Source organism: Hyperolius riggenbachi, chromosome 4, assembly GCF_040937935.1.
Source record: "Hyperolius riggenbachi isolate aHypRig1 chromosome 4, aHypRig1.pri, whole genome shotgun sequence".
Taxonomy (NCBI): Eukaryota; Metazoa; Chordata; class Amphibia; order Anura; family Hyperoliidae; genus Hyperolius; species Hyperolius riggenbachi.
This window is the reverse complement of record NC_090649.1, coordinates 381,750,899-381,767,126: the sequence shown is the minus strand read 5'-3', so window position 1 is coordinate 381,767,126 and position 16,228 is coordinate 381,750,899. Positions and strand designations below refer to the sequence as shown.

Sequence of the window (16,228 nt, the reverse complement as noted above, 5' to 3'; positions counted from 1 at the left end):
CTACTTTGTATGTTACATGGTCACTCCTGATTGGTCTGCCTGGCAGGTGCAGCATGAGGAAGACCTGTTGTGCAATATCAAGCATCTTTTCCATCAAGGAAAAAAAAGTAGCTTGTCCATCACTTAGCTTCTAAACACTGTTTATAGTCACTTATTATTTTTGCTATTATAAATTTACCTTCTTTTCTACGGAGGTTGAAAGGTGCACTATTGAATTGATTTCTATCAGTTATACTGAATCCTATCCCTTTTCTAAAAGGAAATGAAAATGAAAATGTCCATATTACACTCCAGTTCCCTTTAAAGGACACCTGAAGTGAGAGGGATATGGATGCTGCCATATTACCTTTTAAACAATACCAGTTACCGGGCAGTCCTGCTGATTATTCTGGCATCAGTAGTGTCTGAATCACACACATGAAGCAGACATATAGGCAATCCAGTCAGGCTTGAGTTTGAAACATCTGATCTGTATTCTTGTTCATGGTTTATGGCTAAAATGTATTAGAGGCAGAGGATCAGCAGTAAAGCTATGTATTGTGCATTGTTTAGAACAGGGGTGTCAAACTCAAATAGACGGAGGGCCGAAATGTAAAACTTAGACTAGGTCGAGGGCCGACAAGTATACTCTTCCCCCCCCCCCTCCCCATTTGGAATGATCGCATAACACCCCACAATTTGCACTGCACGTGATAGCCACGAAGTTACAGCCAACAAACAAAATACATCCTCATTGTAGGTAGGTAGCCAGGTATAGGTAACCCCTATATGGGAAGCCAGGTATAGGTAACCCGTATATAGGAAGCCAGGTATAGGTAACCCCTATATAGGAAGCCAGGTATAGTTGCCCCAATATAGGTAGCCAAGAATAGGTGCCTTCAGAATAGATAGCTAAGCATAGGTGCCCCCAGTATGTAGGTTAGCAAGGTATGTGCCTCCAGTATAGGCAGCAGGCACAGGAGCCCCAGAATAGGTAGCTAGGCATAGCAGTTGCCCTAGTATAAGTAGCCAGGAATAGTAGGTGGCCTAGTTTAGGTAGCCAGGCATAACAGTTGCCCCAGTATAAGTAGCCAGGCATATCAGCGGCCCCAGTTTAGGTAGCCAGGCATATCAGCTGCCCCAGTATAGGTAGCCAGGCATATCAGGTGCCCTAGTATAGGTAGCCAGGTATAGCAGGTGCTCCAGTTTAGGTAGCCAGGCATAGCAGGTGCCCAAGTTTAGGTAGCCAGGCATAGCAGGTGCCCAAGTTTAGGTAGCTGGGCATATCAGCTGCCCCAGTATTGGTAGCCAGGCATATCAGGTGCCCCAGTATAGGTAGCCAGGCATAGCAGGTGCCCCAGTTTAGAAAGCCAGGCATAGCAAGTGCCCAAGTTTAGGTAGCTAGGCATATCAGGTGCCCCAGTTTAGGTAGCTAGGCATATCAGGTGCCTCAGTATAGGAAGCCAGGCATATCAGGTGCCCAAGTTTAGGTAGGCAGGCATAGCAGGTGCCCAAGTTTAGGTAGCCAGGCATAGCAGGTGCCCAAGTTTAGGTAGCCAGGCATAGCAGGTGCCCAAGTTTAGGTAGCCAGGCATAGCTGGTGCCCAAGTTTAGGTAGCCAGGCATAGCTGGTGCCCAAGTTTAGGTAGCCAGGCATAGCTGGTGCCCAAGTTTAGGTAGCCAGGCATAGCTGGTGCCCAAGTTTAGGTAGCTAGGCATATCCGGTGCACCAGTATTAGGTAGCCAGGCATATCAGGTGCCCCAGTATAGGTAGCCAGGCATATCAGGTGCCCCAGTATAGGTAGCCAGGCATATCAGGTGCCCCAGTATAGGTAGCCAGGCATATCAGGTGCCCCAGTATAGGTAGCCAAGCATAGCAGGTGCCCAAGTTTAGGTAGCCAGGCATAGCAGGTGTCCAAGTTTAGGTAGCCAGGCATATCAGGTGCCCCAGTTTAGGTAGCTAGGCATATCAGGTGCCCCAGTTTAGGTAGCCAGGCATAGCAGTTGCCCCTGTATAGGTAGCCAGGCATAGCAGGTGCCCAGTATAGGTAGCCAGACATAGCAGTTGCCCAGTATAGGTAGCCAGACATAGCAGTTGCCCCTATATAGGTAGCCAGACATAGCAGTTGCCCCTATATAGGTAGCCAGACATAGCAGTTGCCCCTGTATAGGTAGCCAGGCATAGCAGGTGCCCAGTATAGGTAGCCAGACATGTAGTAAAACAACGTTGGAGGCTGGCACTTCCAAAAGTAGAAAGCTCTTTTATTGAAACATTAAAGAGGAACTGTAACGACAAAACGGCCCCTGGGGGGTACTCACCTCGGGTGGGGGAAGCCTCAGGATCCTAATGAGGCTTCCCACGCCGTCCTGCGTCCCTCGGGGGTCTCGCTGTAGCCCTCCGTACAGCCGTGACGCAATATTTACCTTCCTGGCTCCTGCGCAGGCGCTCTGATGCCTCTCGGCGCCGAAGTAGGCGGAAATACCCGATCGCCGTCGGGTCTGCTCTACTGCGCAGGCGCAAGTTTCCGGCGCCTGCGCAGTAGAGCGGACCCGACGGAGATCGGGTATTTCCGTCTATTTCCGTGCCGAAAGTCGCCACAGCGCCCCCGCTGGAGCCAGCAAAGGTAAATATTGAACTGACAGTCGGCACAGTCGCCGGCTGTTCGGAGGGCTGCGGCGAGACCCCCGTGGGACAGAGGACGGCGTGGGAAGCCTCATTAGGATCCGGAGGCTTCCCCCACCCGAGGTGAGTACCCCCCAGGGGAGGTTTTTATTGTTACAGAGTCTCTTTAAAATCAGTGGTAATACAGCGACAGCCCGCTGTTTCAGGCATCAGCCTTTCTTCAAGCTGTTTCAACCAGCTTGAAGAAAGGCTGATACCTGAAACAGCGGGCTGTCGCTGTATTACCACTGATTTTAATGTTTCAATAAAAGAGCTTTCTACTTTTGGAAGTGCCAGCCTCCAACGTTGTTTTACTACATGATCTGGATTCAATGGTGTGAGGATCCTTTGAGGCTTGGGCACCCTTATCCCTGCTTTTGTGAGTGCCACTCTTTTTACCATTGTTAGGTAGCCAGACATAGCAGTTGCCCCTGTATAGGTAGCCAGGAATAGCAGTTGCCCCTGTATAGGTAGCCAGGCATAGCAGTTGCCCCCGTATAGGTAGCCAGGCATAGTAAATGCCCCCTATAGAAAGCCAGACAGCCTGTGTCCCCTTTCCACCACCCTTCCCTTCCTCACCTCCACTGGTTGACTTTGAATCCCTGCTGGACACTGTACTCTCTGGCATGGCAGTTCTTTAGTCTGCACACCAGCGTGACCCTTGCACTGAAGAATGACAGCCACAGGAGAGAGGTGTGTTCCTGTCTGCTAGCGCGCATATACAGGAACTTGCTGTATATACGCGCTCGAAGGCAGGGACACACCACTCTCCTGTGTGCGGGGGTCACGCTGGTGTGCAAACTGAAGAACTGCCGCCGCTCGCCACCATGAAGAGTACAGCGGCCAGCAAGGATGAAAGAGGAGGTGGAGGAAGCGGAAAAGACGCTGCCTGATTGACAGCTCTGCGCTGAGCCCGTGGCAATGGGAGGCGGAGCACAAAGCTAGAGCGTGATAGAACGTAGCAACGCTCTATCACTTGCTGGCCACCCAAAGACAACAGATGGGAGGAGAGGAGTTGCGAGCGTTGCCGCGGGCCATGACGATCCTCTTGCGGGCAATTGTTTAAAGCGCCGCAGGCCACATACAATGTAAAGTGCAGAAAGCACTGGCGGGCCAATTTTTCTTGCACTGCGGGCCAAATTTGGCCCGCGGGCCAGAGTTTGACACATGTGGTTTAGAAGTATTAAACAAATATGTCAGCCTCCATATTCCTCTCACTGCAGGAGTGCTTTTAGGCCTCTTTCGCAGTACGACGTTAAAGTCGCACGTTAGAAAATGTTTCAACGCAGACTAACGCACAGCAATACTAAGTCTGTGCGACATTCATAGTGCACACGTTGCGTTTGTGTGTAATGTGTAGCGTTATTAGAAAGTGCTGCATGCTGTGCGTTATACACGTTATTAGCTGCATTGGACTGTTTGCACATGCTCAGTAATGACTTGGAAGCATACTTTTCATTGCCTGTATGCTCTACTGTATGCAACGATAACAGGGCATTAAGTTGCGTTGTATCAAACCGCAACGTCCTACTGTGAAAGAGGCCTAACAGAAACCTGAAGTGAGAGGGATATGGAGCAGCTAATGTAATTGATAAAGAAAACTGAAAAAAAAATAAAATGTGCAGAATTATCCTATGGGATATTAATTTTTTTTTGTGTGTGCGAAAAACACATTAAGTGTGAACTAGCCCATTGATTAACAGGATTTCTCGGTTTAAATCAGTTTTTCTATGCAGAAAACAGTCAAGTGTTTCCCCTGCCTAAAGGCTCATACACACATCAGACCATAGTCTTTGGAAAATGAAAGATCACAGACCAATTTTACCCCTCCCATGTAGTATGAGAGCCATACCTACACAGTCTATTCTATGGAGCTAAACTCCCAGTCAGACAGAAATCTTTGCAAGATGCTGCACACAAAGATGCTGTACACATTCAAAAGATCAGTATCTGCAAAAGATCTGTTCCTGCAAAAGATCCGTTCCTGCAAAATGCATTCATATTCTATGATATCTGCAGATCATCATACACACCTTGTTTAACAGACATTCATCTGCAGATCAGATCCAGCAGGATGGATTTTCAGATCTGCAGATGATTGTCTGATCTGCAGATGAATGTCAGTTAAACAAGGTGTGTATGATGATCTGCAGATCTCATAGACTATGAATGCATTTTGCAGGAACAGATCTTTGGCAGATACTGATCTTTTGTGTCTGTACAGCATCTTTGTGTGCAGCATCTTGCAAAGATTTTTTTTGTGATGTGGAGTTCAGCTCCATAGAAAAGACTGTGTAGAGTATGGCTCTCATACTACATGAAGGGTGGTAAGATTGGTCTGTGATGTTTCATTTTCCAAAGACTATAGTCTGATGTGTGTATGAGCCTTAACTCCTTCCTGATCCCAGCTACTGTGTCCAGGGATTATGCAGCTCGATCCTCCCACTTAGGCACAAACTCTCTACACTGGTTACTGGTTTCCTGCACCTTCTTTGCTAGCAAGTGACATTGGGTTCCCTCTTTACATAAGCTGTCTTTACTGGCCTCAGGTATACTCCCCTTGGGTGGTAGCACTGCCTCCATGTCTCACTGATTTGGCTTTACCTATGAACAACGTTTTGATAATTAAGTGGCTCCTGTGCTGCTGCAAACATCTGTCATTTTACAGATGGTGAAAGCTAGGTGGTTGGAACATTAGGCCAGGCAGCACAACCTGCTAAAATAGCCTGCAGAGAACATTGCACTTGGAAGCTGCCTACCATTTTGCTCATACCGCTGGATATTTTTCAATAGATGGTGATAGTTGGAGGTTGGAAGATGGTGCAGCATGACACCTAGCTAAAGTTGCTTGCAAAGCACATTCTGGTTGGAGGCAGGGGAGGACTAGCCAGGGGGGAAGAGGGGAGATTTCCCCCCAGGCTACCTCTAATTTAATGATTTAGGGCTGGCCGATCTACCAACCGTTTCGATAATTATCGAATCAGATGAAAATCTGTGGCGCCACAAGCATGCCCAATCAATGTTTTGACTGATTTCGGGTGGAAATTAGTAGAATGTATTGATCTGAGATGCTGGGAAATCTCAGGTTGATGTGGGCGATCAAGTACAATAATCATGAATGATGAACGCGAAGGAAACCCCAGCCGGTGTCTCTCAAAATGTATTATGTGCTCCCCGTTACCAGTGCATTATCTTTACCTGTCATGCTGTCCCTCAAATGTCCTTGCTGTATTTCTGCATTGGCACCCCACGTGACTACCGGCATATAGCACATGGGGCGCGTGTGTGACATCATTTGGGCTGGGGCTGCCATGAAAACAGGCCTCTAGTTTGTGGTTTCCTTCCTGGCCAAAAGGTCTCAGTCCTCCCCTGGTTGGAGGGCTCTTACAGGTTTTATTGAGGTCATTGAAGGTGGCTGGCAAGGGGTAGCAGAAGCTAAAGGCAGTTGATGCTTATGGAATGCTACATGATGCATTTGGAAGACTGCTAAGTCCTGCACTATGCTGTTTGTTTGCCTTGCACAGGTTACCAGCAGAATTCTGACCTTCGTTTACAAACTTTTCCATAGCAGTTCGAGAACATCCATCTAAAGCCCCATCTACACCATACAATTGTTTGTCCAATTCGATTCATTGATTCAATCCAACATGTCCGATCGGGATTCGATTTAATTTGCCATTGCAAAACAATGGCAAATTGAATCGAATCCCGATCAGATATGTCGGATTGGATTGAATCGGACAAAAAAAATTGTATGGTATAGATGGGGCTTTAGGGCCCTTTTGTACTAAGAATGCAATCGAGTTTCTTTCGATTTCCACTAACGGGATTTTGACATGATCTGTCTAGTGTACAGCAAGATTCTGGTTCATTTGCGATTTCCATCAGGAGAAAAAAAAACTAATCAGGAAAATAGTTTGAATCAGCGAAACGCGGGGGAAATTGCTACGCCATGCGATTATGTGATCTACCCAGCACTTCTATACTTTGTATAAGAATGCAAATGCAGCAAAAATCCAGCAGGCCCTCAATTGTGATTCTGTAAACAAATGGTGCTAGTGTAAAAACAGCATGCTGATTTACACTAATCGCGGTGCTGTTGCGATCTGCAAAATGCAAATTTAAGATTTTCAGATCAAAACGCAGCAAGTGAAAAAGGGGCCTCAATGTGTCCCCTGATTTGTCTTGTGTAAATGCTGGTGACCATATAAATCTATAGTTTCTGGAATTCTGTACCTCCCAAATGGCCAGGTGAGAATGTGCAGATCTAGCTAGAGCTTTTGTTGTGATTGTGCCATGTTTTGGAATGCATTGCATTATGTCTGCTGCACAGTAGCATTAATTCTGAATATGTCTGATAACAGGGGAGACATGTATTTGAAGTAGAGCAGAGTGAAATGTAGATCGTTTTTTTCTCATTCACTTAAAGGACACTTGAAGTGAGAGAGAGGGATGCGGAGGCTGCCATATTTATTTACTTTTAAACAGTACCATTTGCCTGGCTATCCTGCTGAGTCTGAATCACACACCTGAAACAAGCATACAGCGAATGCAGTCAAACTTCAGTCAAGCATCTAATCTGTATGATTTTTTGGGGGCTGTGACTTAAATTATTAGAGGCAGTGGATCAGCAGGATAGCCATGGGTAGGCAGGAGTACCCAATCATGACTATGAGGGCACCGGACAGCTGCAGGGGGCTGGTAGAAGCCCCAGGTGAGTAAAACTGATTTATTTTTTTTTGTAGACTTAAGTTAGCCATAGTCGATTTGCCATCAGATTCGACCAACAGATAGATCGCTCTCTGATCGAATCTGATCAGAGAGGGATCATATGGCTGCCTTTACTGCAAACAGATTGTGAATCGATTTCAGCATGAAACCGATCACAATCGGTGGTGGTGCTGCCGCCGCCCCCCCCGCCGCATACATTACCTGCTCCGCCAGCGCGACTCTCCAGGTCTCCGCTGTCTTCTTCTCCGCTCTGGTCTGGTCTCTGGGTCCGGCATGCTTCACTTCTTCCTGTCTGGGGGAAGTTTAAACAGTAGAGTGCCCTCTACTGTTTAATCTTCCTGCCGAGACAGGAAGAAGTGAAGCATGCCGGAGCCGGAGACCAGACCAGAGCGGAGAAGACAGCGGAGACCTGGGGAGTCGCGCCGGCGGAGCAGGTAATATATTGCAGCTGTATTGCATCGGTCGTTGGACACTCGAACGCCGCTAGCGACGCGCTCCCTACCCGTGGGCGATCGACGGTAATTTCCCGCACGGAGCGTTCGGCGGGAACGGACGGGATAGATCGAAATTTAGCGTGTAGCGTGAACGATGTGACAGTGATCGAATACCAGTGATCGAATCGGCGGGGAATCGGCCTAACGTATGGCCAGCTTTAAGTGTCTCTTTAAGCCATTCAGGAGACAGGTTAGGGAATGGTGTGAGATAATCAGAGGCAAAGCACACCAATCATAAATAAAGGAAGCCAATAAAACTAGGAGCTGTGGAAGGACCATACAAGCCTGTTAATCTCTATCCTACTTGTTGCTAATGATAGTTGGGACAAGGCTGCTGACCACAGTGTAAATGGGCCCTTAGGGCCTTTCACACAATAAAGCATGCGCTGCATTACGATGTAACAAAACGCACAATCATTCTGATGTAGCACAGCTTATATCCAGTCATAAAAGGTGCGCAGTCCGCAAAAAGGCCTGCAGCAGTGTGCACTGCACCGGGGTCTGCTGCGCACATCAGCGCTGCAATGGATGCATTGCCAGTACACTGAATGGCACATCGGAGCCACAATGGATATACTGATACACGGCATTCAGTGTAAACTAGCCTTAAATGGGCTGTTTGTAGCTCCACCCACTTTTGGCCACAGGTGCATTTTTACTGCCTGATGTTTGCATCAACCCACTCAGCTGAAATAAAAAACTGAAGCCTTTTAGAAAGTGGTTTTCAAAGCTATTCTCCCATCAATGGCAGCTCATGTCTTTGAAATGTGTAGTGAGAGATTTGACCCGGTTACGCTGTAAACTTCCCAGGATTGTGCAGGAACCTGCATGACACACTCTGGTGACATTGTAGCTGACGTATTGAGTGTCTGTGGCTTTATTTGCATTGTCTTTACCTAACCACTGGAATGTTCAAATAACTGGTTACTGAAGCAAATAGAAAGGGCCACACATAAAGCATTCAAGTTATGTTAATGAAGAGATTATGGCACTGGTACTTGCTGGTATATCTGTAATCTGGAAGGCAATGTGGCTTAACAAGTGTGATGAATCTTAACACTTGGGATTTATTGCCTGGTACACACCATGCAATATCCCGTCAGATGGTTCGGTCGAATCGATTATTTCCAAGAGGTCCGATCTGATTTCTGATCTCTTTTAAAAAAATCGATCAGAAAACCAATCGGACCTGTTGGAAATATTCGATTTGGCCTGTACCAGGCATAAGGCCTCAGGTATACAACAGCACAGTTCGCTGTTTTTCACTAGATCTCTCGGACATCAGACAAATGATCTATGGGTGACCTGAATGCAGCATCCAATCTTTACAGAACTGATACAGATGGTAAGATTCCAGCCAGGATTCCCCTTCAGTGACTACAGGATGCTAGAAAATGATACCCAGATGTCTAGAATATGCAGACTTGCCTGAGTTTCGTGGAACTTTGCAGATATCACCGTCCACAATCTGTCTCCATTCCAGCCAACCACACTTATCAAATGTAATTTGAGATTTGTACTTATAGATACTTGAGGTGAAACTTTGAATGTTGTTAAAGTTTAATCACTGCAATATATTTGCCCATATTTTTCTTCTGACATTGTTTCATCAGTTTTAACACAGAACTTTAACATTAAGGTTAGTTTCACATGCGGCATTGCGTTTCAACGCAATAACCACGTTAGAACATGGAGAGTCACAATGCTAAACCATGCGATCTAATAGAGTGCAGCATTGCAACGCACTGCATCCAGTGCATTACCACATAACATACCTGTTAACAGTAACAGTGAAGCATACTTTTCATTGACCGTATGCTTCACTGTTTGCAACGCAATGCGAGCATAGTATGCGGTGCAACTTTTCTATTCCTGCTTTTACAGGGAACACGATGCCCTATGTGAACCTATAGGCTATGTTCACAGTGCTGCATTCCGCTGGACAATACAATCACATGCTAACACGATGCAATTATAGTGCAATGGTACTGTTCCCATCTACACGTTAGCGGTGCAATGGATCCATTATGCATAACCCAGTGCATGCTAAATGTTACTGCATAACGTGCCCTACAGTGAAGCATACTTTTTTTTTTACTATATGCTTCACTGTATGCAATGCAACAAGCACATAACGCATAATGACTCAAATTCCTGTTTTTAAAGGGAAAGCAACACAACTTCCCGGTGTGAAAGCAGCCTTGCCTGTAATTAAATCAGTGTGGCAGAGCTATACAAGCTGTGTCTAAAACAAAACATCTTACTAGTCACAGTAATTTCACAGTCTCCCCACCAAGTTCACATTTTGTCTGCTCCTTACAGCGCCAGCCCCTGATTAACTCAACCTGTGGCTAATATCTATAGCAGGGTGGTCATCCTAATGACTTCCTAATGTGCAGAATGTTTGCATCCCATTAGATCACATGAGCAGCATTCACAGAGGAGGATGTCTGACCCTCATCCCACCTTACACTCATGTGAATGGCTTTATTCACCAACAGCACCAACCAACCAACCACAGCTCTCTTGCACTAGACACCGTCCAACCTATCAATCAGTTGCTGTGAAGCAGAATTCCCATTCATACATCACCCAGCGGGCTGTTTGGAAAGTGTTCCATGTGAACCACCTGCCTTGTGTGTCCACAGTCAGCACTTCTCACTTTCCACTGCTGGCTGGGAGGTATCTCTGGGCTATACTAACCCAAACATTGCAGCAGCCATGCCCCTGATCAGGACTCCCCCCGCCTGCCCCACACTGATGATGAGAGAGGAGCTCACCCCTGCAGCTGCTGAAGGTTGGGAGTCCTCTGCGAGTCCTGCTGCAGGCTGCTCCGGGAGTAGGAGGAGAAGTGTCGGATGTGATGAGTGCTGCTCTCCCCAATGAGCGGCTGCTGTCTCTGCACCACAGCGGGACTGGAGTTCACCCTGCTCATCCTGCGGCTCCGCTCCTGGCTGCTGCTCTGCTGCTGGGGGTAGTAGATTCCCGGGGGTCCAGAGTGCACCACATAGGTGATCTTCCTCACCCGCTCTACATTAGCCAGGACAGTGGTGGAGAGGCAGAGCAGCGCGCACAGCAGGACTCCCCACCTGTTATTATCACAAGCCATGTACATAAACACGAGTAGATCAGGCTATAGAGATGCTGTGCAGAGTGGAGGCTCCTGCCTATTCCAGACTGGCTTCCCTCTCTCCTGTGGGCTGCTTCTTCTTCTTTCAAACTCTTCTCTGCCCCCCTCCTCCTTCTCTCAGCCAAGAAAAGAAACTCCACTCGTCCCGGGGAAACTTCAGTGGAAGCGGCAGAGCTGCTGCAGGCAGCTAACAGGCATGACTTGCAGTGGGGGCAAAGGGAAGAATAAAGAGCAGAGCTTAGTGCTGCAGGAGCTCGCTTTATAAAACAGCAGCCAAGAAAAGTGAGAGAGAAGGAGAGAGAGGGAAAGGAGGAGGAGGAGAAGTGAAGGGGGCAGTTCAAGGGGCTTCTATAAGGAGCAGATGTTGCCTGCGCTGCCAGTGTTGGGCTTTCTGCCGGAGTGTAACCAGAAAGTGGAAGCCCGTGCTTATTACAGTCAGTTGTGTCAGTGCCCCGCAGCCAGGCCCTCCAGCCGTGACGTCACGCCGCCTGGCCATAATTGGGAGATCACAGGGAAAAGTGACAGTGTCATAAATGTTTTAGGATTGTTCGCCTACTCGTACAAGTGATCCAAAATTGGTAACAAAGGATAATTATCTCCAGCAGACTTCATAAAAAAGTGCCTGCGATTTTGTATTTAGCAGAAAGAGTTTTGATTGCTGAAAAGATTCAAAACAATCATTGTTATGGGAAATTTGAATGTGTAATGTGATTGATAGACAGACAGACAGACACAAGTCAAGTAGTCCCTTACTTACAAGCAGGGCCGGATTTGTACTTTCCAGCGCCCTAGGCCGGCTGTCACCAACCGCCCCCCGCCCATTCTGTCCAACTCTGACTGGTGTTCACTGGGTTACATGGGCTCCTGTCTGTTTTGCTGCTTTGCCCCCCCTGTTCAAAGAAGCAGTGCATGCTCTGTCCACTCCATGTAATTTTGCACTCCAGCCTGGATGCACAGCAGGCAATAGTGTTCAGGGCTTGCATAATTCAGAAATGATGCTCATATATGAGCAGCACTTGTCAAGTACACATACCCATAACACTCCAAGCCTCGGCTGCTGTGCACATGCATACAGGACAGGAGTGCATAATAACAAGAAGCCCGAGAGGACAGAGCATGCACTGCTTCTTTGTCCTTTGTGCGACTTGCTTCAGTCAGAGTCACAAACAGGTGATAGTGCAGCGCAAAGGAGAGAAACCCATCCAAAACAGAACAGGTAAGTAGAAGGATCCAACACTACACACGCTGGCATAGATGTAGTGTAAAGCTAGGTACACACAATGCAATTCTGACAGATTTACTGTCAGATCGATTATTTCCAATGTCTGATTTCCGATCAATTTTTCAATCGATTTTCCGTTCATTTCTATGAAAAAAATAATTCAGAAAATTGATTGGAAAGCAGATCGGACATGTTGGAAATAGTCGATCTGACAATAAATCTGTCAGAAAATTGCATCATGTGTACCTAGCATAAGCTTTGGTGTACTTTACACGGTGACAATTTAGCACTTGGGGCAAGTGAAGACAGATCTTAATCAGTCAGCAGGAAGTTTTTAAGTTTTGTAATAGAATGATAATATTTATTGGCTAACCAAAAGAAAATAGTGAGCCTTTGGCTAATGAGCCATCTTCAGACTTTGTTCCTGTATACAAGATGTTAGGACATACAGTTATATATACAGTCAGCAGGAGATGTATACATTGATTTGTAAATATAAATAAATGTAATACAGTTGTCATTCTGTTTCAAAACATCCTGCTTTCACTGATGGCTAACACAGAACAATGCTTTGCTGCTTGTAAAACATGTCAGGAAAGAGTTAAACTGTACTAGCACAGAGAGAATGTTGCTGTCATTGCTTAAATTTATGGCTTGTTTTTATTTCCTAACAGGTCTCAGGTCTTTAACAGCTCTGACCAAGTAATAAAACATCAGTCTGGGGGAGAGGAGAGCTGATAATTCCTATCCTTGAATGCGTGCATAAAGAAACTAATCTGAACTCAAAAGTTCTACTACTTGAGCCCATATATTTTTTTTCTCACAGCAGCTTGTATGTCCCCACTCATTATACTAAGGACAAGATCCTCAGATGACAACAGATGTTGTCATCACACACACTCTGCGGTGAGAGAGATGCAGGGATCTCTGGAATTCGGGCAGAACAGAGCAAAGCAGAAGTGATTTACTTTGACATGTGACCTCTTATCTCTCCAAGTCCTGCGCCCTGCTGAATTTTATCGCCCTAGGCCTTGACCTTTGTGGCCTTTCCAGAAATCCGGCCCTGCTTACAAGCAACTTGAGTTACATCGTTTCACAAATACAAAGTTGTCTTCATCCACAAATTAAATGCTACTGTTTTTGTTACTACATAAATTTGTTATACAGTGTTGCATATTCCATTAGTTCAAAACACATTAAAAGCACATACACAAACATTGTTTTTACTGTATGTGCAAATCCAGATTTGTCCAAAAGTAGATCATTTTTTTCATGTTTCACTTTGTATAACACAACTCGACTTACAAACACCCAGAACGGAATCTGTTTGTAAGTAGCACGCACCTGACCACTTCACTTTGTTACACTTGTCCTGAACCACTGCATTACATCTGATCCTATGAACTTTAAAGAGACTCTGTAACAAATTGTTTATCTTTATTTCTTCTATGCTATAAGTTCCTATGCCTTTTCTAATGTGGTCTGGCTTACTGCAGCTTTTCCTAATTGCACAGTAGCTGTGTTATCTCTGTTATATGATCTAATCTTCTCTCTATAGTCGGCACAGTCAGGCTGAGGCAGTCAGACTGGAATGTGCAGGGCTGCTTGTGATTAGCTAGAAGCTGTACACACCCCCTGCAGGCTCTGTGTGACTAACACACTCTGCTTAGCTGAGCCTATTAGAAGCTGGTTAGTTTGTTTGTAAACACTGCCTAAAACTGGCAATTACAAGCCAGGTTTGCAGCAGAGAATGGCAGAAACAGCACAGAGGGGACCAGGAGCACATAATGAATAGAATGGTATGCTTTTTATTGTAAGAATTTCAGAGTACAGATTCTCTTTAAGTAGAGAGAGGAATAGTCCTAGTAATAGCACCACTGTCATATCATAAATCAATTATAGACTGATCCGGACCAGACGATGAAATTAATCAAATTGCAAAAGCTTATTAATCATAGCCAAAAACAATAGTAATCAGAAACCATAAAAACAATTAAAAATAACAACAAGGGACCATCAAGCAATGGTATGATATTGTATGACTAATATGTGATATCTCTCCAATAGGGGCTAAAAAAAGCCCTTACAGGAGTATGACCCGGATCATGTGAGTGCACTTTAAATTGGTATAACAATGTCACAAGAGTAGATAATATATCAGAAATGTATCACAGTGAATGATATCTATTGAGAATTATAAGGTGCATAAGTCCAGATAAACCGGAATAAATACAATTCAATATAAAAAATATAACAACACACAATAATAAAACCCTAGAGAAATCCCAAAGCAATGGCAGTGCAACCCTGGAGGGAAACAATAATACCTGCAGACCCCGTATACAAACCCGGGAGGTGGAAGGAGAGATAGCGTCCTGATATGGTATGAGTCTTAATGCATAGCGTGGCCAATTGGCCACTTCGTCAGGACCATGCTGGGGTCAACTTACTTTACTTTATCACACCTGACCCTGCATTCTTCATGTTATCACTCCTGACCCTATCCACTTCACTTTATCACAACTCACCCTAACCACCTCACCTTATTACACCTGACTCTGACATCTTCATTATATTACACCTGATCCTATCAACTTTACTTTGTCACACCTGACCCTGCATTCTTCATGTTATCACACCTGACCCTATCCACTTCACTTTATCACAACTCACCCTAACCACCTCACCTTATTACACCTGACTCTGACATCTTCATTATATTACACCTGATCCTATCAACTTTACTTTGTCACACCTGACCCTATCCTCCTCACTTTATCATATCTGACTAAGTCCTCTTCACTTTATCACAACTGATCCTAACTAAGTCCCCTTTATTTTATCACAACTGACTCTAACCACTTTACTTTCTCACACCTGACCCTGTCCATTTCACGTTATTACACCTTAACCCTATCCTCTTCACTTTGCCTCACCTGACCCTATCCTCTTCACTTTATTGCACATGACCCTTTATCACACCTAAGCCACTTCCATTTATCACACCTGACCCTATCCACTTCACTTTATTACACTTGACTCTATAACTTCACTTTATCACACCTCACCCTAACCACTTTACTTCATCATACCTGACCCTAACCACCTCATGTATTACCCCTGACCCTATCCACCTCACCATATTACACCTGACCCTGTCACTTTACTTTATCACACCTGACCCTATCACTTCACGTTATCACACCTGATCCACTTTATTTGATCACACCTAACCCTATTCACTTCACGTTATCACACTTCACTTGACCCTGTTGTAACGATCGGTGGGCGCAGAGAGTATCTGATTACCGGTGATCTGCAGTATCACCGGAAATACAGATATATACCAGATTATAAGTGATCTGCAGTCTCACCGATAATCCGATATACAAACTAACCTCTGTTCACCTGGGTAGAGTGTAGTGTTTGGTGTAACTGTAACACTTAGAGGACAAGGCCTCAATGCAGCAAGGAGTACTGCACAGATTCCTTCCGCAGACCTGAGCTCTCCAAGACGGGAGGAGTCAGACTGACAGTAGGAAGGTATATCTGAAAGTGACCCTCAGGAGGAAGGATCGCTAACAGAGCTAGGAACCGCCTCTAACGGTAAGGTCGGTTCTCGAGGTCGGACAAGCCAGGTCGTAAACACACAGACAGATAAAGTACAAGATCAGCAGACAAAGGCAGAGTCAAAGTACAGGCAGGGTTCGGCAACGGGGTATCAGATATATCGGGGTACAAAATCAGGAGGCAGAAACAGAGTCTAGGAGCGAGCCGGGGTTCGGCAACAGAGTATCAGAAATAACGAGGTACAAGATCAGAGTTCAGAAGGGTAGTCAAGGCAGGCAAAAGTCATAACAGATAATCACAATCAAACTAGTACTTTAGCTATCAACAGAATCTAGCTAAGTGTAGGATTACAGCTCCAGCTGGTCCCGGCACACTTGCGGATCTGACTACGGATCTGGGTGCTCCCACGTGTGTGATCGCACGCCAGACAAAGAGCAAGT

General features: G+C 45.7%; 1 protein-coding gene across 1 annotated transcript in view; it reads right to left on the bottom strand.

Moving 5' to 3' along the window:
* LOC137504825 (latent-transforming growth factor beta-binding protein 1-like) overlaps nucleotides 1–11,385 on the bottom strand; it is a 458,475-nt gene extending 447,090 nt beyond the window's left edge. The window contains exon 1 of the mRNA XM_068233416.1: nucleotides 10,647–11,385. Within this exon, the coding sequence (XP_068089517.1) occupies nucleotides 10,647–10,981 (335 nt within the window). The 5' untranslated portion in view covers nucleotides 10,982–11,385. The remainder of the gene's footprint in view (nucleotides 1–10,646) is intronic.
* Nucleotides 11,386–16,228: the final 4,843 nt, after the last annotated feature.